Source organism: Cyprinus carpio, chromosome A5 (assembly GCF_018340385.1).
Source record: "Cyprinus carpio isolate SPL01 chromosome A5, ASM1834038v1, whole genome shotgun sequence".
NCBI classification, from domain to species: Eukaryota; Metazoa; Chordata; class Actinopteri; order Cypriniformes; family Cyprinidae; genus Cyprinus; species Cyprinus carpio.
Window position 1 is genome coordinate 26,057,718 of NC_056576.1, and position 26,538 is coordinate 26,084,255.

At 36.0% G+C, this 26,538-nt stretch overlaps 1 protein-coding gene across 8 annotated transcripts in view; it reads right to left on the bottom strand.

The window, feature by feature from the left end:
• Positions 1 to 26,538, bottom strand: part of LOC109078847 (myocyte-specific enhancer factor 2C-like) — a 71,157-nt gene that overhangs the window by 9,958 nt on the left and 34,661 nt on the right. For 5 of the 8 annotated variants that reach the window (XM_042756637.1, XM_042756635.1, XM_042756639.1 and 2 more), the window contains 4 exons: positions 19,710 to 19,913; positions 4,917 to 5,063; positions 2,612 to 2,756; positions 1,796 to 1,870 (listed from right to left, as the gene is read on the bottom strand). In XM_042756637.1, coding sequence (XP_042612571.1) covers positions 1,796 to 1,870; positions 2,612 to 2,756; positions 4,917 to 5,063; positions 19,710 to 19,913 — 571 coding nt within the window. The remainder of the gene's footprint in view (positions 1 to 1,795; positions 1,871 to 2,611; positions 2,757 to 4,916; positions 5,064 to 19,709; positions 19,914 to 26,538) is intronic. The other 3 variants (XM_042756640.1, XM_042756641.1, XM_042756643.1) reach the window with 1 other exon arrangement.

Consider the following 26,538-nt stretch of genomic DNA (forward strand, 5'->3'; position numbering starts at 1 on the left):
CTTAAACCACTTAAAACAAAATCTATCTATCTATATGCATATATACATATTTAAAAAAAAATCTGTCATTTTTAAACAAGAAAAATACTAACTGAAATCAAGCTTTAACTAAGGCTAAAGAGAGAGGAAAAAAGACTTTCCTGTCATTTTCTCTAATAGACCATTAAAACTGAGGCTGTTTGTGTCGTTTGACTCTCTTCAACTCTTGTTTCCAGAGTCGTGGCCTACATCAACTCCACACTGTACCCTGTGTTAGCTTGTATTCGGCACAATGGCTATATTTGATGGCTGTAGACCCTGAACGTGGACAGCAGGGCCACACTAACAAGTGGTACTTTTGTGCATTCCAGACAGTGTGGAGAGGAGGTCAGTTGACAGACCTCACCCTCACCCTCATACAATAGACCCTAGGCCAGACAAGGTTACCCAGCTGTGTCCCAGCAACCCAAAAGCCAAGTTCAAAACATCTACTGTCCTGCTTTAAATATCCAAGCCACTTTGCAGTGACCACTGGTTAGCGGTTAAGACCGGCAGACCTTCATACACACGCAGATGCAAACAGATGCGCAGACATGCATACACAGACATCCACATATACCCAGAGACTCTGAGGCAACCACAAGTCAAAGCACCACTGTGACTGTATATCAAACTTCTCAAAAGAATTGGGCTACTAGATGGTAAAATAGTCCAAGTACATTTTAGTTGTTATTCTACAAAAGACATAAAGCAGAAGTACAGGGTGAGGAGAGAGTTGTGTGCTATCATGTTCAGATGAGCTGAAGCAAACAAACAGAGGACACAGGTCAAACAGTGCAGCATCTGGCTAATGCCAATATGCTTGTTTACCTCTTTACTAATAAAAAACCCTGATATTTACAAAGCTTATATGGACAAAATATATTAAATAGCACACAAGAAGACTGTGAGCATGTGATTTCACCAAACCTGACAAATTCAGCAAGAAAATTGTTTAATACAATTATTTTTAATTTAAAGGTTTAGTGTCATTAAGATTTTTTTTTCGTAAGAAATTAATAGTTTTAATTCAGCAAGGATGCATTCAATTGATAAAAATGATGGTAAAGACATTTCTGTTGTTACAAAATATTTCTATTTCAGATAAATGCTGTTCTTCTGAACTTTCTATTCATCAAATACTTACTTTAAAAAAGTATTACAGTTTTCATAAAAATATTCATCAGTACAACTGTTTCAATCATTGATAATGATAAGAAATCAGCATATTGATTTCTGAAGGATCATATGACACTGAAGACTGGAGTAATGGCTGCTGGAAATTCAGCTTTGCGATCATAGGAAAAAATATATTTTGAAATCAATTATTAAATATAATAAATGTTAAAATTTTTAAATTGTTATACTATTTCATAATGATACTCTTTTTACTGTATTTTTGATCAAATAAATGCAGCATCAGAAAGAATAAGTGACTTTCAAAAACATTAAAAGTTCTTACCAAACTTTTGAAGGTAGTGTATATACGCTGATTGAAACACACGTTAGAACGAAAACAAAATTGTTAAGAAATTATTTTTCAAGAATTGGAGTGAAAAGAAAAAAAAAATCAATTACTGTGGCTGTTGGGTTTGAACCAATCCAGTTCAGCCTAATTCACTTAATGACTGAAGTCGGCAAAGAAATGGCTGTGAATACAAGCCCAGCTTATAAAAAAACAACATGTTCAGTTGAATATATGTGAGGCAGGTTAGAGCTGGAAGAGAATTTGTGCTGTTATTGGCGGAGTAAAAGTTGTGATGGAGAGGGAACATACTGTAGTATGTGGGGATGCCGTCCTTACCAGCACTGGTGCCCGCGCCAGTGGAGAGATCAGTGCCCATCAGACCACCTAGCATGTGAAGAGAAAGACAGAAAGAGAGAGATTTCAGTCACTTCACTGCAACTGACATCCACATCCTACCACAAAATCTTCCTTCTTAAAGCTGTCAGGTCAGTTATTTAACACCTTCAAGCAACAGAGATCTTCCTCCCTCCCAGCACGTTTAATAGCGATGGAGACCAAAAGACAAATAAAAGGTGAGAGAGGCGTGTGTGTGTGTGTGTGTGTCTGTTTGCGTGTTTATCTAAGAAGAACAAAACACTGTCCTTTTCCACCTCAGCACACTTTTCTGAGGGGGAAGCGATGTGGCCGGCTAGGCTCGGTCATGGTGTCCAAGAAAAATTACACATTTTTATTTTTAAGCATGCAGGGGAGCAAGTGTGGTCAGAGGCGTGCAGGCTGGGCCAAAACTCATATTTAACCAAGCGCTCCTGGAATACAGAGCTGATTGCATCAGGAGAAGGCAGTTTTAATGACAGAGCTGTGGGGTGAGAGACTCTGTCTAATGAAGCAAGACAACACAATGACAACAAACAGCCAGCAGGATCGGTCACAGGGAATTACAGACGAAAGGATGAATGGATAGAAATATAGAGGAATTCTGCTTATTAAAATAAATATAAGTAATAGTTCATTATTCAGGTATATATTTAAAAGCCAGCATGAAAGAGAAGCCAGCATGAAAGAGAAAAAAAAAGGTGTGCGATGATTTTCACTTCAATTTTTTTTTCAGGCAAATTGTGTTTTTACCTGCACTAGGTGGTCTGTGTGTGACCCCGGGTGACATGTTGTTTCTCTGCAGGCCGTGGTGGGCCAGTGGAAGCAGGTTATGACTGCCTGGGTATATCTGGTTATTCACGGGGATGGGCATCTCGTAGGTGGAGGAGGGCACAGCCTGGTTGGAGACAGAATCAATATATATATTTACAATTAAGATATAGAATAATTAGTAATGTAAACTGCAATAATAATGGTGATGACTAAGAGTTAAACACACTGAATACAAAAAAAGAAGTGGGGAAAAAAACAAGACAGACATGAGAAATGTTGACAAATATGCTGCATGCAATGACATCAATCCTCAGAACTCCTGAGAGGTATTTCTGTCCATTTTCTCTGTTATCTGCCATAAACGAACAAGCCGAGATGACGCTAAACTCTCTTAATCTCTGTAAATCCACTTGTTCGAATCACTCCAAATGACACAGGCTTAACCTTGAAGAGACTCCTTCCTCCTTCATATTATGATTTTTTTTAAGGTCAAAATAGCCCCTAATTGTAGCCCTGTGTCCTGAGGGTCTGTAAGTGCTCAACTGGGAAAGCATCAACTGACAGGAACTGAAGAGGAGCCTCTCGCTCTTTCTCACTCTTTCATTCTTCATTAACTCACAAGGCCACAGTAATCATGGCTCGAGGCAGCCAAATAATTAAAGGTCTTGGTGGGCACAGCTTCACTTTCGTTAGGTGTTCATCCTTCCGTCTTTACGCTCATGTTCTCTTTGGAGTCTCAGAGACCCCAAGGCCCTTTTTTAATAGCTCGAAAAATATTTGTTTGATGCTTCATGACTTTATCTAATCTTATGAGAACTGATTATAAACCAATTTCTAATCTGATAACACCAACCATTCGTTGCATTTTTTGCTGGAGTAAAAGTCGTGTACTATTAGATCACATTTCCAAAACAAAAGTGCATGTTTAGATTCTGATAAAAACAGAAGGATACTGCTTCAATAATATCAACCTGCTTTAATTAATAAAATGTATTACAAATGAAAGGAAAATAAGAGGTTTATAACAAAACTACTAAGTACATGATTCAATACAAACCGAACATGAGGGAATCTTAAGCATTTTTGTGCAACTCTCCCAGACTCTCGTGTCTTTATTTATTTATTTATTTGTAATGGAAAGATTTTCACATCTTTTAGTGTACGTGAGCCTAGGCATCTTCTGCATTGTGCCACTCTTCCTCTTTGTGCTACTGTACTCTCTAACTGGGAAAATATAACTCAGTCACTGTGACCACTATCTTCACCACCATCATTTACCACTCCACCCAACCCAACCTAATTCTCCTAGCACTAACCAATAACACTGTAGCTTACTGGACAAATCTTTAACCACACACATGTACATCAGTATTTTGCTTTGAAACATCCTTAACTTCTTTTAGATTTGAAGACTTTCAAATGACTGGAAATTACTGTTTATTTCATACAGCATTGCCAGATAGACAAATAGATATATAGATAGATGACTGATAGACAGACAGACAGACAAATAGACAGAAGCACATTGTGTTTCTACTAATTCTGTGAAACACATAGTTCGGAAAGCACATGCACCTTAGGTCTGCAAATTAAGTAGTTTGTTTCAATCAGACTGTAGGTTTAGACATGTAATGAAGAGTATCTATTTTTGAACACCAATCAATGAAAGGCCTTCCAACGCACAAAATATACTCAAGGTTAATATGAGTGTATTTATTACAATAATTGTCTTTGTGTTTCTTCTTGTTTTAGTCATATCTCAGAAGTGCAATTATCTCCCATGCATCCAAAGACAGTGCCAGCGTCATTATAAATGCCAGATATGCTACATCTGCATATATATATATATATATATATATAGATGTATATATATATATATATATATATATATATATATATATATATACTTTAAATGAGTTCTATATATGGTGCATAATGTTTGATCAAGATTAGAATGAATTGTTTTGTTTTTTCAAATATGTTTGTTAGCTTTTTCACAGAGCTGTTAGTTTTTCACCTCTCCTCTCTTCACTGTACTTACAGGTATCTTCTGAGTCTTGATCATTAGATCAAACTCTTCATTAATCTGTTTGTATTTCAGTATTTTGTATTTTGCCTGGAGCTCAAGAGCAGACTCAAGCTCCAGGCTCTCGTCGCCTTTGTTCTCCTTCTTGCTCAATGCCTGAAGGCCCGCGCGGGATGAACAGTGAGCCAGAGCAGAGAGAGAAAAAAGAGAGAAAGAGAAGGAAGTATGAGAGGGCTTGTCTGAGATGCAGGTACTTACACATATCCTCTGTCTGCTGATCATGTGCAGATCAATGTCGTCGTTGATTTTACGGTACTTGTCCTCTGACTCTGGACTGTGGCCCACCGAGTCGTCTGCGTCGGGGTCTGGGCTGTCACAGCCATTTAGACCCTTCTTTCTCAGGGTCTGTAAATACAATTTTGCACACAGTTCAGATACCAATCACCACAAAGACCCTGAGATGGGTTTCATACAAGCTGTATTTAGACAGGATTAAACGGAATACTTTCTAAAGTTTGAAAACCATTCATGTAGAGTCCACATCAGAATTTGTGGGGAAACTTCCTCAAAACAATTATGTATAGTTATATACAGCATCGCTGGAAAGTTTGAGGTCAGTAAGATTTATATATTTAAAGATATTAATACATATCATAGAAAAATGATCATGGTTTTCACAAAAATAAATAAATAAAGCAGCATAAATGTTTTTAACATTTATGATAATAGGAACTTTTTATTAAACACCATATCAGCCTATTATAATGATTTCTAAAGGATCAAGTGACACTAAAGAACGAAGACTGAAAATTCAGCTTTGCCATCCCATTTTAAAATATATTTAAAAAGAAAACAATTATTTTAAATTGCATCAATATTTCACAATATTACTGTTTATATTCTATCAAATAAATTCAGCTTGGTGAGCATAAAAAAAACTTATTCAAACAATATTTTACAAAAATATTTTAACTCTCACCAACCTCAAACTTTTGAATGGTAAAGTATGTATTTAATATAATAATTTAATTTAATAATTATTAAGGTCAGTTTATTAGCAAGTCAATCAACTTGTAGATCACAGTTTGAGAACAACTAGTGCAGAAACTTTAAAAGGGCTGTTAATGAAGAAATTCAAGCATGACGGTTTATTTTATAAAATTCTTTCAAGTCTTGTTTGCTTTTAGATTATTTGCTTAAGGTCATGTTATTTATATTGATGTAATATAAAATATTCATCAATATTCCTTGTAAGCTGGTTTAAGAGAAGCTGCCGAGACAACGGGATACACACGCAGGAAGGGCCAACCTAAAATGCAAACGTTAAAATTTAACCAGGTCTGGGTACCAAAGAGAAAAATTTCTAAATGTGATTTCAGCAGAGTGCAACAGGCCACAGTACAGACACGCCTATAAAGCTGGCAAAAAATAGATTAACAGAGAGACACCCAGTGAACCTAAAATGATACAAGGATTCTTTTGATATAACCATTAAGAACATCAATCAAAAATATGGTATTTATCTGAAAAGTTGTGCTGAGCTGAAGCAAACAAGCTAGTGTAACAGTAAAAGAAAGAATTGTGGGCTCTGCTGATATTTTAAAGCAGCAGTTTCTCTCTCAGCCACCTGATGGCCACCTTCTAGTAGGAATGAGTTCTTCCTCTCACAGTAGAGTCGACCTATGAGAGAGTGTATGCCAACTGGGAAATGTTACTTTAGTATTAACACTAATTACTAATAATTTACTACACACCATTCTGTTCATTGAATGTAGTTAAAGTAGAAATAAAAACTTTAGGGCACACTGCCACATGCTGCACCACAGACCCACAAAAAGCCTTCAACTCTCTTGTGTAATTATCTGCACAAGGTTCTTGATGAGTCTGACATCTCATCAAAGTGAGACACTCCACTGGATCAACTTTCTCTAAGTATGGTGTGTTGGGATATTAGCCACCAGTTAACATTATGTGCAGCTCTCACACAGTCCTCTGCGTTCATCTGCCTGTCTGCAAATAATTAATTTACTCTGCTGACGTGACGGCTTGATGAAGACGGGTTTCTCATCCTCTTTTCTTTGCTATGACATGCTTCTTTTAGGTGTTGAGGCATTGTGTGGAGAGCGACAATGCGTGATGAGAGTTTTTTTATTCCTTTTTATTGAGCTGATCAAATGCTTTGAAGACTAGTACCGGCATGCTTGTTTTGGGCCAATGAAATAGAAAATCATGGAAATTTTGAGATATAGTGTCAGTCATTAAAAAGACAAAGTAAACAACTGCATAATGTTTTATATATATATATATATATATATATATATATATATATATATATATATATATAGATATATATATATATATACACACATACATATATATATATACACCACAACACACCAGACACACACACACACATAAAATTACTACTCCCAATGTTCTTTTATTGAAAATAAAAATAAATTGCCCCCTTTTCTACTTCACATTAAATTCAATTTGTTACTTTACCATTTCTTTGTAATTGTTTGTGAATTACAAATTAGTTTATAACAATTTCTGAGTTCAATCAAATTGATTACTTTATTTTTTGCCTCAAATGATAGGTTGCCCCCTAACAACAGATCTCAGGTATTGCCTCGGCAGCGGGGTGGAGGGAATATTTAGGGTGTAGAGCGGCCGATGTCAATCTGAGGCAGCGGAGTGCAAAGAGGCAGAGTAGACTATAGAGTGCTGATGAGGGCATGCTGGCTGAGTGAGCGCTCAAGCAGGGATATAGGCAGTTTAAGACCCAGCATGCAGCCGCTGTGAACCCCCTAAAGGTCTGCCGCTATGCCATTCATTCCAGATATGTGCACCTGTCAGAGTATCCACACCTGTCACCAGCCCTCTCTCTCTGTCTCTCTCTCTCTCTCTCTCACACACACACACACACACACATTTTGCTGTAGGGGGAAGAGTTAGCCAATCACAGCATGTATGCTGAAGATGGCCATAAATGACTAAACAAACACCCGTTCCTCAGAGAAAAAAAATAAATGCTCACATGTTGCTCTTTCAAAGCTCAGGAGCCTAAGTGTAGGTCTAATAAACCATTGAGAAAAACAACTTTAAAAATATCAAATTAAAAAATGTATAAATTATGTAAACAAAAAATACATTTAATTTATACATTAAAACAGGCAATTATAAATGAATATATTTTATAATCATACAATTTACATTTTATAAATAAATTAAATTAAATTTCATTTTTAATCATTTGTTCAACTTGTGGACGACTTGGAATGTTTCAAGGTCGACCAGTGACTACAGATCCATTTGTTCCACATTAGTTTACAGGGGTCTGTTTCTAAGTAGGAGACTTAAGCAAAAGTCTATGTCTGAACTCCATTTAATAAAAATTCTGTCTAGGAGAAACAATTGAGATTTTAAAGAGATCCCATTAGAATCTTTTTTTTCTTTCCTATGGGTTAATAATGACTCACTCATAATCACTCCCATGCTCTTCGTTTCTGAAGGGAGGCAAAACACACAGCCAATGCAACTGATTTCCCAAGAAGCAATGGCAACATTAATGCTTCCAGTTTGTCTATCAAAAAATAAGATACAGTAGACAACAAAGACCCTGTACTTGGACCAAACAGCAAGAACATTCTGATGTCTTAATAGCTCTGCAGGATGAAAGCTGTGTGATCGTCTTTCCAAAACATTATTGATGAGGAGTAATCAATCTAACAAAGTGGAAAATTGCCAGGCGGGGGTGAGTGGGGTTGATAAAAAGCTAAAATGCACAGAGATAGTCAATAGAGAGCTGAGGAGGGATGAGCTTCTCAGAATCAAGAATCATGGAGACAAGGAAAGGAAAAGTGTGGGAAGGAATGTCTCCTCAACGGTATGCTCCTAATGAAACTCTTTCATACTTCTCATCCCTCCTGGCTCCTTATGTCAGAACTCCTCTCTGGGCTGAAGCCTAAATAATGGACTGATATCAACTACGGTCTTGAAATTCCAGCTGTAATCAAGCCAGAGAAACTCTAGCTCGAGTAGCCAAAGACGATTCCCTACTGACCATTTTACTCTGGCCTCTTTTTAAAATCTGAACAGTGTCCAGTGCTCATTTAGACATCTACTTAAAACCAGGCCAGATTTATGAGGCATTCTGACCCAGACAGACCATCATGGTTTATTTTCAAGAGGATTTCTGTTATGGAATGGAGCTAACAGGTTTGCAAGGAGGTGTTGAGAAAGTCCCACATTCAATATTCTGCTTATCAAGATCAGGAGATAAGCTTTATTTATATGATCTGACAACAAATAAAAAATATCAAACAGCTTCATTCTGTTCTTTCCTGAATTCAAGCTGTCTTCTGTGTAGGGCTGCACAATGAATCGTATTTTAATCATGATAAAGAATTCTGCTTACCTTGATTAATTAAGCATAGTTGACTGCGATATTCGATCACTGCGTGTTTTTCCATTTGACATTTCCATTGTCTTGCATTGGTAACAAGCCAAACATGAATCTTGACTGTTTTTTTGCGATTGTAGTTGCTGAATCATTGCACTTATGCACCTCTGTGCTACAATACAAAGTTTTCCTCTTTGTTTTAATAGAAAAAAGTTAACAATTTGAAATTACTGGAATTATTATAAGGAGTTTAGATAAGTTAGATAAACTTTTAAATATGAATAATGTATAGTGTGCTAATGTATATGATAAACATAATAACTCAGGAAACTAGATAGAGGAAATTAAACCCTGTGTATAAGTTATTTTTATGTGCTTAAATGAAAGTGCAATAATTCAGATTAAATATATTTTTTGTTTAATAATCATTTAAAATCAATTTGTGATTAATAATCATTTAAAAAAAAAAGTTTAACCATTATCTTGCAAGCGTATTGCTGGAAGGTCGCTTGATGCTCTCTCTCCACTTTTAAATAATTTCTGTGCCACTATCAAACCGATCCGAAGAACGTGCACTAATAATCAAACGTTGCTAAATTTCGCACTGTTGCTTTGAGGTTCAAATGGAACATTTACATTCGTTTTCATTAGCTCACGTTAGCAGTTTACAAAAAAATTTGTAATTTCACACAGAGGTCTATTCTGGCAGCTCAGTCACTCTCCTTGCTCAGCACATGTACAAGTGTTTTTTATTTTTTATTTTTTCACTTCTTTCTCTCTTACACAAATCCACTATAAAGTCACTAACTCCAAGGTGGTCCCATTAAGCCAACAGAGATGACATCATGCACCTCAGCAGCCACGCCTCCACCATGTGTTGGAGTTGATTACTGCACACGGTCGTACACGCTTCTTGCTTCAACAGAGTGGATGGAGGTCAGGGAAGCTCAGTGACAGACACGCACATGATCCAAATGCAGATGACCTAACTAAAAACTTAGCTTTGATATGGTACTTTTGGGGGGAGCGCAGAGTCCCTGCTCCCGTTGAACACACAAGTGCAGAACTTTAGGGAGAGAGTCAGTCTGTCTTGACCTTATTGGAAGCATATGGCTGGAGAGAAAGCAGGGATGCTACTGTTTCATTAAGTGTGGTTTGAACATGCTACAACTGTGTAGCGAGACACAAATGCAGATGACAAGGGACATGGCCTCCATATGTGCCTGTCTGTGTGTGTATGTGTACAGTATAATGGTACCATCAATCTACCAACTAACCCATAAGGCTCTCCAACCCTATCAAGCTCTCAAGCTGTTCTAATAAGCCACCAAAAAATTCCCCCTCCTCCTAAAACAGCTGCTTTACTATAATTTGCTTGCTTTGAGCCCTTCCCCCTCTAGGCTGTGTTCAAGCATTAAATAGAAAAACTATAGGCCCACCATTACATGGGTTATAAATAATGGTAGGAATCATATCAGACATTTCTTCCCCTATAAAATTAAGTTATAATGCTAATGTTATACTTTTTTTTTTTTTCCCAATGGTCATTGTTCTGCTCTGAAAGTCTGAATATGGAAAAATTAAGCAGAGATGCATGTGCGTGTGTATACACACATACACACACACATATTGTATACTGTTCAAAAATCTGGGGTCAGTAAGATTTTTTGTTACAAAATTTTTTCATTTTTCAACATTGATAAAAAGAAATGCTTCTTGAGCACCGATTCAACATATGATTTCTGAAGGATTATGTGACAGTGAAGACTGCTGAAAATTCAGATTTTAAAAATTAAATTACATTTTAAATTATTTTAAAACAAAACCCACTAATTTTAAATTGTAATAATATTGCAGTTTTTACTGTTTTTATTTTAGATCAATTTTATTTTAGATAGATAAATGGAGCCTTGGCCTCAAACTTTTAAATAGTAGTGCATTTATGTATAAACGTATATGTGTGAGTGTTCAGAATCAGTCTGATTTCAGATATTTGCAGAATGAACATGCTTTTTTTTTGTTGCAGCTTTAGTTACAACAAATGATCTTTTTTCATTAAGACGTTTTCAGTTCTAAAAGTTACAGTAGGTTTTCCTGACACAATGAACTCTCTTATCTCAACCGATCAAGGAAAATTTGATTTCTCATGATTACAGTAAGTAATGGATAAGTAATATCATACCTTGAGCATCTAATTACATCCTGGAATAGATGAACACAGGAAAAGACTAAATCCACTTAAAATTCTCTATATTTAGGCATTTTTAAAATGAAAGCTATTCTTGATATAAAGCCATAATGTAAAGTAGTACAGAGAGAACGACGAAAGCTATCTAGCTTTGAAGAGTATAACTGTTACTCAAAGAAACATTATTCTTAATGATCAACTCTAGGGGAAATTGGTATGCTTGCGTCTTTATTTACTACCTTTTCAATAATGTGATACTCGGTTGTGCCATGTTTTTCAGATTCTGGTACATGACTGTAAAGCGTGTCATCTCATATTCTCTCTCCATGGCTGTTAGCAAGACAGACAGACAGACAAGTCATTCATATGACCTAATGGAACATCCCATACATGCACACAAAGACACTCAGTCAAGCTAAATAAAGGGGTGCTTATACCATGGCCATCTTTCCATTTGAAACATGCTGGTTATGTCTTTATGTCTTGTTTTATTTCTAGAGAGACAGAAGGACACCTATCACGCGCACACACATATATTGAAATGGCTGTGATTCTTTTTTTGGACACAGTGAGCTGTGAACACACACACACACACACACACACACACACATACATCAGTTATCAGCTTTTGTCTGTAGGGTTTCTTATCATGCAGCTGCATTACAGGAAGGGGCAGAGGGTTTTGAGGAACAATGTGGAGGCACCTGACCTCTCTGGCATGACCTTGTGTTTCCACACCCTTCAGGCCCTGTGGGAGGGGACACTGCCATCTACACCCACATACAGAAATAGATCGCTCATTTTCCACTGACAGTATGAGGGACAGCCAGAGAGGACAACCTTGTTTCCTTATCTTAAGCTCTGATGTCATGTATTGTGTTGATTTAACATTAGTTTCACCTCAATGACCCCCCCCCCCCCCCCTTGTAATTGTTTTAAATATTATCCATGTAGCTTTATTATGCATTTTTATTATTACCTCCTATTAACTGAGAGACTACTTGGAATATTTGTACGTTTAAAAATGTATTTGTCACACAGCAATAATGTTTATTAAAAATAAGCTCTAATACTTGACAATAAGATTCAATTTGTTAATATCAGTTAACTGCATCATTAACATGCACTAACAATAAAACAATCTGAAGCATATATTGTTCATTTATTTTTAATAATGAATTGTTATGTTATTGTTCATTTCAACATTCACTAATACATTATTAAAATCTAAATTTTGATTAGAATTTACTTTTATTTATTTAATAGATTTCATCTAGCATAAACTAATTATGAAAAGCTGTACTTTTAATTAATATCAACAAAGACTAATAAATACTCGAACAAATATATTCCTTAAATGTTAATTAATGCATTTATTAACCTTAACTAATTAGACTTCATTGTAAAGTGTTACCAAATATACAAATGAATAAAATCACATCATAAAACATTTAAAATAATAAATCTTTAGGGGACTTAAAAAACACACATTCTCTTATACATTCGTTAATTTAAATCTAAAATCGTTCATATAAATTCATATAAATTTTAATCTACAATCACAGCCCTTTCTATAAATGTGAATATGTGTATGTGCACATTTTTCTGTGTGTGTAAAATGGAAGCACTGGACTAGTCATTCAAATCCGTTCCACTAGCTATAACCATCATTTAGAGTCTTTATAAATAAATAAATAATAGCAGCTTTTATCTGCTGGATCAAATGTTTAGTGGCACCCCCAGGTCTGGCGGTGGAGGGGGACGCAGTCCAAGGGCAGCGGTTCACTAGAGGCCTCCACACAAGCTATGGAATGAATAGAGATTTGCTTACTCACCCTGCCTCTCCAATCCTATTCTTCTCCATTCGCTTTGCCAGCGCAATAAGCCAAGTGCTAAATTTAGCAACACAGCATGCTATTTTTAGACCACTACCATTTTTTAGAGACATTTATTAGGGGAAGGATACTAAAAAAAACCTCATGCATGCACACACACAAACGGAGGGAGGAAGGGGGAGAGGGAGGGGGCTCCTAATTTGGACACATCTGAAATGCACTCATTTTTAAAGTGTTGCTGTAGACGCTTTGCAGCTGTTTCCAATCAGAGGGAAGTGTAGAGAAAACACGAGAGATTTAGACCGAGCAATGGAGAGAACGAGAAAGTGAGGCAGAACAAATGTTCTCGGTTCTCCTCGCTGACACCCAGCAGCCATGTGGTAGAAGTTCAACAAGTTGATCAAAGGCTGTGGGGTCAAAATGCCCTGGACTGGTGCTGCTCCTCACTGAATGAGTGATGAGATCTGCTTTGAAGGCTGGGGGGATGTCTCGCACACCTGTCTTTATATTTGTAAATCTTTATTCATTTATTAACATGTACACATATTTTTTTTGTTTTTGTGTGTGTTTCTGAAAGTAATCTCCTATGCTCGCCATAAAGGCTGCATTTATTTAACCAAAAATACAGTAAAAACTGTGATAGTGTGAAATACTATTTTAATTATAAAATCTAATTTATTACTGTGATGGTAAAGTTGAATTTTAAGCAGCCATTACTCCAGTTTTCAGTGCCACATGATTTTTCAAAAAGCATTCTAATATTCTGATTTGCTGCTCAAGAAACATTTCTTATTATCAATGTCTAAAACAGTTGCGCTGCTTAATATTTTCAAAGAATTTTCAGGATTTACAGGAACTTTTAGGACAACCTGATGAATATAAATTATATCGCTTTCATAAAATTATAAATGTCACTTTTGATCAATTTAATGTGTCCTTTGTCCACATTAAATGTGGCGCTGTTAATCTCCTCTCCTCCTTAGATGACTTGCCTGTCACGGGGTTTATTTTCTTAACTAGACAAAGCCTCTTCTGAGTTTAATGACAAATTCTGGCAAAAATATTGAGCTTGAACAACGCTCAGTTCAATTACCATAAATTTACTGACTCTTCGTGTGAGCCATTAATAGTATGTGTGTGTGTGGTGGTAGATTATGGTGATACACAAATATTTCTCTCTATCAGATGTGTGTTTGTTTGTAAGAGGACACAGTTATGTCAGTGTGTTATGTCATAGCGGGCCTTTGTAAGTTAAATAAATAGTCATTGAGTCTTGGCGCTGAGAGAAAATCGCTGTAGGCTAATGTTCTCTCTGATCTCTAATTACTCAAACTAGTAAGAAAGAAAGTCTTTTCGAAAGACAACTGAGGGAGTATTTTACTGGAGTAGCCTACTAATGTGCAAAGTCCTTATGAGGAAAATATCTTTTAATTAACTCTTTACTGCCACTTTGAAGAGAAATGAAATTCAGTTAATTAGTGTACCTTGTCCACATTAAGCATTTTCCAAGAGGTTTAATGAACCTGTGTTGATCTTCTTCTTTTTTTTTTCCCTTTCTCCTTCTACTTTAAACAGATGCAAGTTGAGAGAAGGCTGATGCCTGCAACCCTTCTCACACATCTCAGCACACGGCAACACATATGAGAGTGAAACATCGTGAGGGAGCTTTGTGGAATCTCATTAACCAAGCAGGTAGTCATTAACAGTGTGACCTTTGGAAATAATCACCAGCCTCCCTCCCTGTCGCTCTCTCTCTCAGTTTGTTTCCCGACCGCTTGCGGCTAAACGCGCTCCTTTCTATTGCCGATTTATTAAGAAGTTGTGGTGGTGAGAGAAGAGAGAAGATTAAAAGGTGGCTGTTCAGATAAAGCTAATCTATGATGGGATGGGTTTGGCAAACTCTCTCTCAAGTGTTTGTGTTCTGTTCACACGACCGCTCCATGTGATGATGGGAGTGTTGACATGAGTAAAGCATGCAGCCACAACGTGCTTCTTTTCTTTCATAGCCATGCTAATCTCTCTCAGTTTGCCTCATTTTTAATAACTGTGCTGCAAAAAGACAAAAAACAAGCACACACACACACACCAATAACAACAACAACAAAAATTAATACAGTGCTAACTAGTTAATCATTTAACCATTTTTAACCAAATTTATCAATCATTAATTTACTGAATTTTATATTTAAGTAATACAAAATTGTATCACCTAAATATATAAAATCAGAGCTCTCTCTTTTTATCTATATACTATCATATTTTACACAATACCTTAATTTACTGAATTTATATTTTATATAATAATATGTTGTTTAAAATTATATATATATATATATATATATATATATATATATATATATATATATATATATATATATATATATATATATATTTTAAAGCATTCATTCGTTTTTAATAATATTATAATAAATAAATAAAAATAAATACAAATGAATGTATATCATTTCAGGATGTTTAGTTTATATAATTTATAATGTTTTATAGTATGTTTCATTTTTATATTTTAGTATTCATTAATTTACTGATTTAATGTAATATAAAATGTAATAAAATAAAATAATAATGAAACAGAGACTTTGATGAATATCAGTACAACTGATCCCTCAACTGTTTAAAAAAAAAAAAAAAAAAAAAAAAAAAAAAAAAAAAACACCTCAGCTGAGCTCTAATGCTCCACACATGCTGGGAAAACTGGTCTGGCACAGTGCATTATAGGAAGTCCATGGCTGTTTAAGTTTTTATCTCCTGCCAAATAAACGCTGCATTGCAACTGTGCCAATAGAAGAGAGCGTTTTGACAACCAAACCATGTTGTTGTGTTTTTGTTGTTTCCCCCCCTGCTAATCTAAAACTAGATAATTTTACCTTACACAAGCACTCGTAATTTGTTCTTTCTTTGTGACTTAAAGTGTAATTATCTGGACCTTCCCACCTTCTGTCTAGCCCCAGATGTTAAGACGTAGGAGACTTTTAATAAGTTTTAGTATATAAGCTAAACACGCTAGGAACGGTGTTTCGATTGAAAAACTGAAAAATATGATCTGTGTATGTGGCTTAGCTTGCACAACAATAAACACACTTGTTCATTTGTTTGAACCTGTTTTTTAATTTATAAAGGTCCCAGTTAACTATGAATCTATCACCATTTTGTCTTGTACTTTAATAAAATCAAAGCAAAAATATTATTTTGACAATTACTTTTTTGTATCTATCTACAACAGAGAAAGTTTCTCGCAAATCATTTTTCATGCATCTTTTCTCATGTTTATATCTTTTATTACGCAAATCCTAAACTGAGAAAAACACAACTGTGTACATTTCAGAGGAATAAAAAAAAAAAAAAAAATGGCCTGCCCTACGAAAGCAGAGATAAAAATGGATTAAACCGGAAGCCATAAGCGGAAAGAAAAACCAGGGAGAGTAAAGTATGGTAGAAGAGCCTCTAGCCTCTCATAAACAGAGCTAAAGAGGCTGGGCAAGCCTCTCACTGCCTCTCTCCCAACAACACTAATTATCAACCAAAGACATGCTAATTACATGGAGCTTTATTGCTAATGTAGCGGGCTGCTCTTCAAGACACCCACACGCTGCGCCCAGCTCCCCTGCCTCTCCTTATCCTCCCACTGCACCCCACAGGCACTCCAGGCAAAGACAGGAAAGATTGCTCGGATTTGTGTGTTTTATATGAGTGTGTATGTGTGTGTGTGTGTGTTTAGCCCGTTTAAACAATGCTAAATCTTTGTATGTACAGCACATGTTTGAGATGGTCAATAGCCGATACGTGTTTGTCTAACATGTCTCGCACACACTCCACAGCTCAAAGCTGAACTATGGCACTGATACCCCTCCGGCCCACCCCAAGGCCTCGTCCCCATCCTGCCATCACAACAGGAAGTCTGCTTTGTTCCTCTTTACCTCCTACCGCCCACATCCCCTGGCCGTGATGTAACCTAGCAGCAGAAAAACGGGGCTCTGCAGGAGCTCAGCACTTCAGCGTCGACAAATCCAGTTAGAGCAGCATTTTAGCCACCTTCAAATCGATTTCTCGAACACGAACTCTAGCAAATTGGAAAGATACTCCACTAAAGCTGTTGCTTGGTGATGGAAGCAGTTTGACTCGCTATGCTCTATTTTATTTCCACTTCGATGTTTGCGTGTGCTGAGTTTCCCAGTGTGCTTTGAATTTCTGTCTTCATGTGGCAGGGCAAACCATGATGTTTAGGACTTGCTTTTTAAGTAGAGTGCAGCACTCCAAAGTTTTTCTACAATGTTTAAAAAAAAAAAAAAAAAAAAAAAAATGAAATATAGCCTGTTTGAACATTTTACTTTTATCTCAGCGCTCAATGATAAAGACAGTTTCAGGCCTAGCTAACCAAAAGAGGTTTTGTTCAAATTGTGAGAATGACCTATGATAGCCTTGAAAGTATGTTATACAAGTAATGTTTGAATTGTAATATAATTTTAAATTCATATTTTGCACCATATACCTTCATATTTCAACAAAACATTTAGGAATTTATAGCTTTCATGGAGTTACATAGCAGTGCATTTAATTTAATTATAATATATATAATATATAGTAAATCAAATGATTAAAAACAAACAAACAAAAAAGATTATTATTGTATATTGTAAAGTACATTTAGAATAATATAAAAAAAAAAAAAAAAAAAAAAAAAAATAAAAAAAATAATAATAATTAATAATAATAAAAGGAAAAAAATAAAAAATAAAATTGACTGAAAAAAATTATTATACCACCACTTCAGTGTAAAGTGAATCTTCTATATTAATTTCTTCCTTCTTTTTCCAAACTACTTGCCATGAAGTGTGGATTCTAAAACACATTAAAAAGTATATGACTGTTCAGTTCATGCATCAAAATGGTAAACCTCATTTACTGTTTCTGAGAATTCTTATCTGAATCAGAAGAATAAATATTAGAGATGCACCGATACTGAATTTCTCTGCCAATACAGAATAGCCGATTATTCAGAATTATATCTGCCGATGCCGATACCGATAGTTTACTTTTCTTAAAAAAAAAAAAACTCTCCTAACCGATGCTGTTAACTACACTAAATGTCTATTTACAACTTATTTGCACATAGTCGTCCAGATTTATTCAAACATAAATATAGAATTATAAGTAAAAAAGCTCCTCTTTATTGTTTTATAGCTAACTAATGAACTGTGAACCGTGGATAACTTTGCAGAGGTAAATGCTACATTAAGTGACATACTGTTCAAAATCTGTTTTACTGGCATCTTTCCAAGGCTGAAACACTGATTGAGCGAATACACTGCACATGATTCATTTTGATAAGCTATGCTGTATCTTTAAACATACTTTCTGATGTTCATTCATGTTTATTTTGTGCTATAACTTAATAAAGTGGAAGAAACTTGCACTCCGCGCTGCTGCTTGAACTGAGGTGCCACAGCGATCTGCCACAACACAATGGCCGATAGTGAAATAAATTGCTTTTCACAATAAATTACAATAAATCTAGCACTCTACATCTACTTGAGTGTTTTCTCAAGTACAACGCACATCTGCTCAAGCTTGGAGTGCATTTTTGTAATTGGTCTGAGCATGCAGAAGAGGCAAAAACGGTGGGCATGTTGCACACTTTATGACAGATAACTGAATTTAAGAAAACCCATTTCCTTGCACATAAAAATAAATAAACATAACATGTATATATAAAAATTATAAATGCCACACTGGCTTAAGAGATATATGCATAATGAAATGTACTTACTGAATAAGTAAATAAATAAAACAGAATCATCAAGCTGCAGAGTTAACAAGCAAATTAAGGCAAGTGTACACACAGCGGAAATGAAGATGGACCACAGAGTGGGCAGGAATGAGACTTGTGACAATATGTCAGAATAAAAAAAGGAAGTAGACAGAAAAACATGCTTTGTCTGTCTGACTCTAAGAGCAAAGGAGTTGGATTGTACTTAAATTGAGATCAACCCACTTCACAAACTCAGTCATAGATCTTGGGATATTAACTTTGTTTGTATATGTGGAAATGCTCGTATGTTGTCGCGTATGGCAAGAGGACACAGTCTTAGAGCCCTTAAGTCCTTCAGAAGACCACCTTGTCAACCCACGTATGTCACCTTTGCTTTTTAAGATGTGCTGTGACATCTCAGAAAAGTAGATTATGTAACCAGCTCACCCTGTAACGCGCATTTGGATGTTTGCCTCAAGACTATACAATAGCTTAGCATGGCCGGGCCTTCAGGTTTATGGCAGGAACCCACGGACAACGTGTCTCTAAGGACTGAGAGACTTTAGGAGCATTAGGCTGACTGAGAAAATGCAGACATCAAAGTAGCTGGCATTCAAAAAGGACTTTAGATCATGGGTGCTCCATGATCTAAAGTCCATTAGACTCCAAAAACTGCTTGTCATTTGGGTTTGTGTCTATAGAATGTCCCCACGGACAAATAAGAAAATAAGAGTGCAATGGCACCATACACAAGGAAATCATGTTAATGATACATTTAGTCTATATAACGAATAACGAACGACGTGCTGACAGTGTGAGAATGTCAGGTAAGTGTGTGTAGATCTGAGAATCTCACCTCCACAATGTCAGAGTTGGTCCTGCTCTCATGTGGCTCATTGTACTCAGTGTATTTGAGCAACACTTTGTCCATATCTGTGCTGGCATACTGGAACAGCTTGTTGGTACTGTTGAAGATGATGAGGGCAATCTCACAGTCACACAACACACTCAGCTCATAGGCTTTCTTCATCAGGCCAAACTTTCTCTTTGTAAACGTCACCTAGAGAGAGATACAGAAGAGCGAAAAATGGTTAGACAAGTCACAGGCTGTAGTGACGGCGTAGAACAAAGCATTGGCTGGTGGCATAAAAACAGAGATGGATGACTCTATGTGTGTTTGCTCAGCGCGTTGATGCTCTTAAATATTCCTGACTCCTGAGTTGTCCTAAATACTGTGTTTCTTCGGAAAATCAATGTTTCTTTTCTTTCCTTCTGTCTGCTTTCTTTTATTTTCCTTTGTGCTCTTCCAAATTATCTGGAAAAATAGACAATAGTGTAATAGGTCTTTCCTCTCATAAATCATCTGAAGCTTTTTCTAAAAATTCTGTTCTTTAACCAAAAGTATTATGCTTATTTCACTTTTGCTTCTATTCTTGCATTCATAAGTAGAAAATAGTTTTAATAATCGAAATATAACATATGTGCTCCAAAAGCATGCATTAACCTTTCATTTAAGAATAATACAGTAACACTAACTTTGTCTGGCCCGTCTAATACAAAAGTTCAACTGTACAATTAGGAATTTATTCCATGATAAAGGTTAACCTTATTCACGGGAAAACAAAGATTGTCTGTATTGCACGGGAGGCAAATTCTCCTCGTGTACATCTGTGTGCAAATGCACTTTTCAGCAGATGCACAGACATACAAACACATGCACACACTCACTCACGCACAAAGATCATCGCTGCCAGCCTGCCACAGAGTGTCTGAGAGGCTGTTAATGACTTCTCAGTGCATGTTCTGATCTAAATTAGAAACATCTCTCTCTGACCTCAGAGGTTTCATGTCTCCTGAGCACTTAAATGCAGTGCTGGAGAAACCACACACACGCAAAGACCAGCTCATGACAGAGGAGGAACCTTGAGGCCAAACCACTAAACTCTTCATCTCTTTTAAATGTAGCCAAAATGTCACCATGAACCTCACAGCAATCTATATCTCTTTATTTATTGCATAATGAAAGTGCATTATATTACAAAATATTATATTATTATCTTGATAATCAGCAAGAAAATTAGCATGCATTAGCATTAGGTATTTCATTCTCGATGCTGTTAATTCTTACGTTGCCATGGTGAAACTATTTAGCTTGTATATTAAATGAAAAAAATTAAGAACGAGTCCTAGTTACATAAGAAAGTATATGAAGTTTTTGTTTCAAAAACTTGAGTTTTTATTTAAATATATGGGTACAGTCTAAATTAAGCTTGTGTAGCCTTATGAAAAATATGGACATTGTACATTGTCAGGTAATCTAAACATAGTTCTCTCAAAAATGAAAATGAATATATTAAACCTCACGTCGTTCCAAATTTACTTGATTTTCTTTCACCTGCAGAGCACTAAAAAGTTATTTCAAGAACATTTTTGTCCATATAATGAAAGTCAGTGGGGTCCTAAATAAATAAATAATTTGTTTGCGCCCCACACAATGCAGGTTTGGTGCTATATGATGGTGAGTAAATGATAAAATAATTTTTTGGTGAACTATCCCCTTCAACAAAATAATGTCCAGTCACCACTTTTTATAGTCTGTGTACTTGAACTGGAGTTCACCAATTTTGTTTGACAGTTGATCTCTCATCCATCAGAGATTACAGTTACTAAAGTTATAGTAGTGATTCGCATCCTGCTGGTCATCCTCTATCATCATATTTCTAATAATTTATGAGAGAAGTTATGATGTATTGATTATGTATCATTTTGACAAGTTGAACAGGCACTTAAATAACACAAGTGATGTTTTGACAGCTCCCTTATCTGCAAGATAAAGCCAAAATGAGAGTTTTGAGCTTCCTGAGAAAGCCTCTATAGTGTGGCTTTGCAGTTCTGAGAGGTTTCTTCTTGAGGCTTCTGGAGATTTGGCAAGTGTGACAAGATGCAAAAAGAATAAGCCAAAAATCTGTCACTTGATATATTTGACCTTCAGTATGACAGCAGGTTGAGAAAAGAAAACGCTGAACAGTGTGTTTGATGAACAGACTTTGAATTTTGGATTATTTGAATAACAAATAATAAAGTCAGTCATTAATTCACACATCCAAAATAAATTTAGCAATCTGAAGGAGTTCTCAGAAAGAGGAAGCAGTATCACACATACACAGATATGGAGATATAAAGACTTAAAATAATTACTGTGGTCAAGCTATAACAACTGTGGCCACTGACATCAACACCCACAGTCAAACACTTACACCACATACTGAAGATACTTCACAAATCCTTCATCATGGGCTTTTTGCAATGTCAATTATATTCTTTTGATGGCCATAAAATCCATAAAGTTATAATAATTTCACTTTGCTATTAATTTACACAAGTTCAGGTATATTCCTATTGAAGTTAAAGGTGTTAGATCGTCTAACTTTCTTCTATGAAAGATATTTCTGATATTTTGACAACAGAAGTCAAAACTCTCAGGTAAAACTGTTAACAAGATACTTCAAAATATCTTCTTTTGTGTTTCACAGAAGAAACAATGTCAGATGAGGGTGAGAAAATGATGAAAGAATGCTTTTTTTTACTATTAAGTTTTAACCCTAAATTATGAGTGGGAAATCGGTTTAAAGTCCACTCAAAATGAGATAAATACTCAAATCAGATAAATACAGTAGCCTAATGAAAGCAGTATAAATACTTAAATACAGTAGACTAATAAAAGCTGCTTATTTTAAATGAAGAGAGTCACCTCACTGTGGGAGAGCATTTGACTGAATATTAGCTGAACGTTAATTATCTCATCAGATGATGAAAAGAACTTTATAATAGCGTTCAGTCACTCAAAGCAAATGATTTCCAATGCTCATTGTCTCCAAAACCAGTGTTTTGGTACAAAGTTCACCATATATGAAACATGCTGGCATAATGTGGTCACAAGGGCCTTAAGTGTGATGTTGTCCCACTTCTCTTTCTCGCTACTTGTCTCCAAAATTTCATTCCTTGTTATCAGTGAAGCACATGAGCCTTCAGCGATCCAGCGTGCTAATTGCAGAAAATGCCAGTTACAACACCTCCTCAATGTGGTGAGAACTGCAAAAAGTGATGGACCACGGTTCTTAACGTTTTTGATTTTGTTTCTTCGAACCCTGAACCTGTAGACCACAGGAGTGTGAAACCCTTATCATGTGAGCACAATCGTGCCATGCATGACAAACTAACTGCCGAGTATGTAGACTTAAATGCGCCGTTGTGCACGTAACGGTGAGGAGAGATTGAACTGTTGTTCAAAGGACTGAGAATCACTTTCTGCTGCTTAACAGAAAGAATGAAAGGGAGAAAGGAGAAAAAAGGTCCGATTCCTAGCCTGAGTTCGGTGTGTGTGTGTGTGTGTGTGTGTGTGTGTGTTGGTGTGTAAGGGAGAGTCGGAGGGGGGAGGTCAGGAAGCACATTTGTATGCATTTCCTCTCATAACAGGAAGTGCCTGACAGCTTCCCCTTCACAATGGCTTCGCTTCTGCTTCCCGCCTCCAGTGCATTTTTCCCCTGGGGAGTTCCTCTAGAGGACAGAGACAGGGAGGATGAATGTCCATTTGTCACCATCTGCCCCTGCACCATGATTCATGTGACCCACACACCCCAAAATCTCCCCACTCACGCTCCTTGTTATATGAATCAATATGAAGTCTCACAGTAGGGCTTGTATTGACAATAGACATGTTTACCCAACACAAATTCAGAAATTTCCTTTCTGAACAGCTTACATTTAAATGTTAAACAATGTTAGAAGAAGCATTTGTGCTCTTTCATAAACTCTGTTGCTGCTAAACTACACTGATAGCAACAAAATATGCAATATATTGTATAAGCATTGCTTTCAAAACCTCACTGAGCATTACTTGCTGTAACAAAAAAAAAAAAAAAAAACATTTTGAAGGTCATCAGCAGAAATATAAGCAGCAAAACCTGCACGCAAAAAGAAAATAAGAAAAGCACTGAATAATGAGAAGGAAAGTGGAATAACAGTTAGCGTAAGAGGAACAAAATAATTTTAAGAAGATCAATTCGAAAAAGGAGACATTTGGAGAAGTTACACTTTGCAGAAGCAAAGGAATTTTTGAGAAGATGTTGGTGAAGAAGCAGAAAAAGAAGACAGAGCGAGAGAGGGAGAGACAGATGAAAAAGTGAAAAAACATGCACAGCGTGTTTTGTGAAGAGACAGGCGCAGAGGTAACGATCACAAGGGAAAGGTGGGAATCGTGGAGAGGAGAGCAAGGGGTGATGGGATACCCAGAGGGCCTCATTATTTTCTTGCTGTTAATTTTACTCAAACTGTTTTACACCTTTCTGTTGTTGATTGGAGAGACGCCTCTGTTGTCATGGGTGGCTGAATCAAGCTCCGTCTCCGTGCCATCACACCATCATGAGGCAGAGATGAAAAGAAAGGTAACAGAAGCCTACAGAACGTGTGGTGCCTGCATTTGCCAAGTCAGTTAGAGGGGTGAAAACCACTTCTAGTGCATGTTTAGTGCCGATTAAAGTACGTACTTTTGAATGAACTTCTATCACAAAGAGTCTTCCAGAAAACCCATTTCTAACACAGAATTAATGGGTGACAACTGGTCCTTTTTGCTGAAGAAAATCCCAAAATGTGATCTTTGCAACTGTTCTTTTTGCTCTTTGTATGTTAAAACCTGGCTCATATCAAAGTGAGTTATCATTTCCTTCTTGTCCCATTCAATTAAATAAAAATCAAACAGAATAAATTACAATGTATTATACACTACCATTCAAATGTCTGGGCTGCTAAGACTTCTTGATGTTTTTGAAAGGAGCCTCTTATGCTCACCAAGGCTACAGTTATTTGATCAAAAATACTCTAATATAGTGAAAAAAGTAATACAATTTTAAATAACTGTTTTTTTATACATAATTTGTTGATTTGGTGGTCAAGAAACATTTCTTATTATCAATGTTGAAAACAGTCATTCTACTTGATATTTTTTTGTGGAGACCATGAGGTTTTTTTCAGGATTCTTTAACAAATTAAAAGTTCAAAAGAACAGCATTTATTAAAAAAAAATAAATAAATAATTGTCTTAAAAATATTACTGGCCTCTGAACCGCAGTGTAAATTTACATATTATTATTATATCAAATATTTTTTGAATGCTGCACATTAACGTGGCCTTAAAGACTCTGAACCTGACCTGACCTGAACTTAGTGAATCTAAGAGTATCATCTGTATGTGTTGGGTTTAATTTTTCCAAGACAGCAGCAGCAACAACATTTATTCTTCAAATAAGCAAATGTTTCATCACCTTTATTTCATCACCAATGTCAGACATCCACCATGTCCTGCCTTAATCCTGGTATTGCGGCCTCTCTTGCCATCATATAGCAGATGAATCAGAACTGACACTGGTTCCAAACTATAACTAACTACATATGATTTTATCTTCATATGATTTTATCTTCACATAATTATTACACAGATATATCTCTCTCAAACTCACTTGTAAGTGTACGCTGTGTATTCAGCAGTGTGAAAATTAGTCAGTAAGCATGCTCTTGTTAGCGATGTGGCTAACACTTTTATGACACAGGGGGTCCTTTCATGAGACGTGCCCAGGAAAGTGTTTGAGTGGCTGGGGGGAAGAAAGCCAGGCTCTTCACACTGATGCCCTCTGTCTAAGCTTCTGGGCAGCCAGTCAATGCCAGGGAGGCCTGCTGGAGGTGCATTGCTCTGTGCAAGTGTTTTTAGGAGGTGGGCTACAGAGCCAAAGTGGCCGCCCAGGGCGATTGAGGCCTTGTGCCCATAAGCATGGCGCCAGAGGCAGGGTGGGCCTTAGGGAAGCTGCCAATCTGGAAGAGGTGATATCAGCAATGAAATGATGGGAGATGACAGTTGAGCCAAAGATTTTTGAGCATTCAAACATTAAATGTTTGAAAAAGGTGATTCTTATGTACTAAGTGGGTTTAGGTTTTTATGGTATATCCATTTAGTATTTAAGGTTATATCATATACTTTTGCCTTTTTTATTTAACTCTGTCCTGCCTTGTTTTTATTTAGCTCTCTCAGGCAAAATGTAAAAATAAATGTCAACATGTTGACATGGTAAATGAAAAGTATATGCAATTATATTAAGAATTGAGCCATTACATATCAGATAACAAAAAATGATTTCATATAGACTACAGTTCAAAAGTAAGTACTTTTTTAATAAATTATTTTTTTTTTGTTTAATTTATTTATGTATATTAAGCAGCACAACTGTTTTTACCAAATCAGCATATTAAAAAAAATTTGGCATTGAAGACTGATTTTCACTGAAGCTGAACATTCAATTTTGCCATCATTAAAATAAATAACATTTTAGTTACAATTTTAGTTTTATTTCTAAAGTAAATTTTACATAAATATAGTTTATATAAATATATTAGGTTTTTAATACATTTTAAAATATAATTAATTTGTAATTTATTATTAGCATCACCTTTTCCATCTTATCTCACCCATAAAATGAAACTCTGCTACAAAAATTGGTTGCGTTTGCATATAAAAGAGAGCAAACATCTCAAGAATGCCGAGCTTAAGGTAATACCGTAGAAACAGTCTGTTGTTTATTTGGCTTCAGTATGGAAAGATTTCCTTAAAGAGGAAGTGAAAATATGCACAGCCCCAG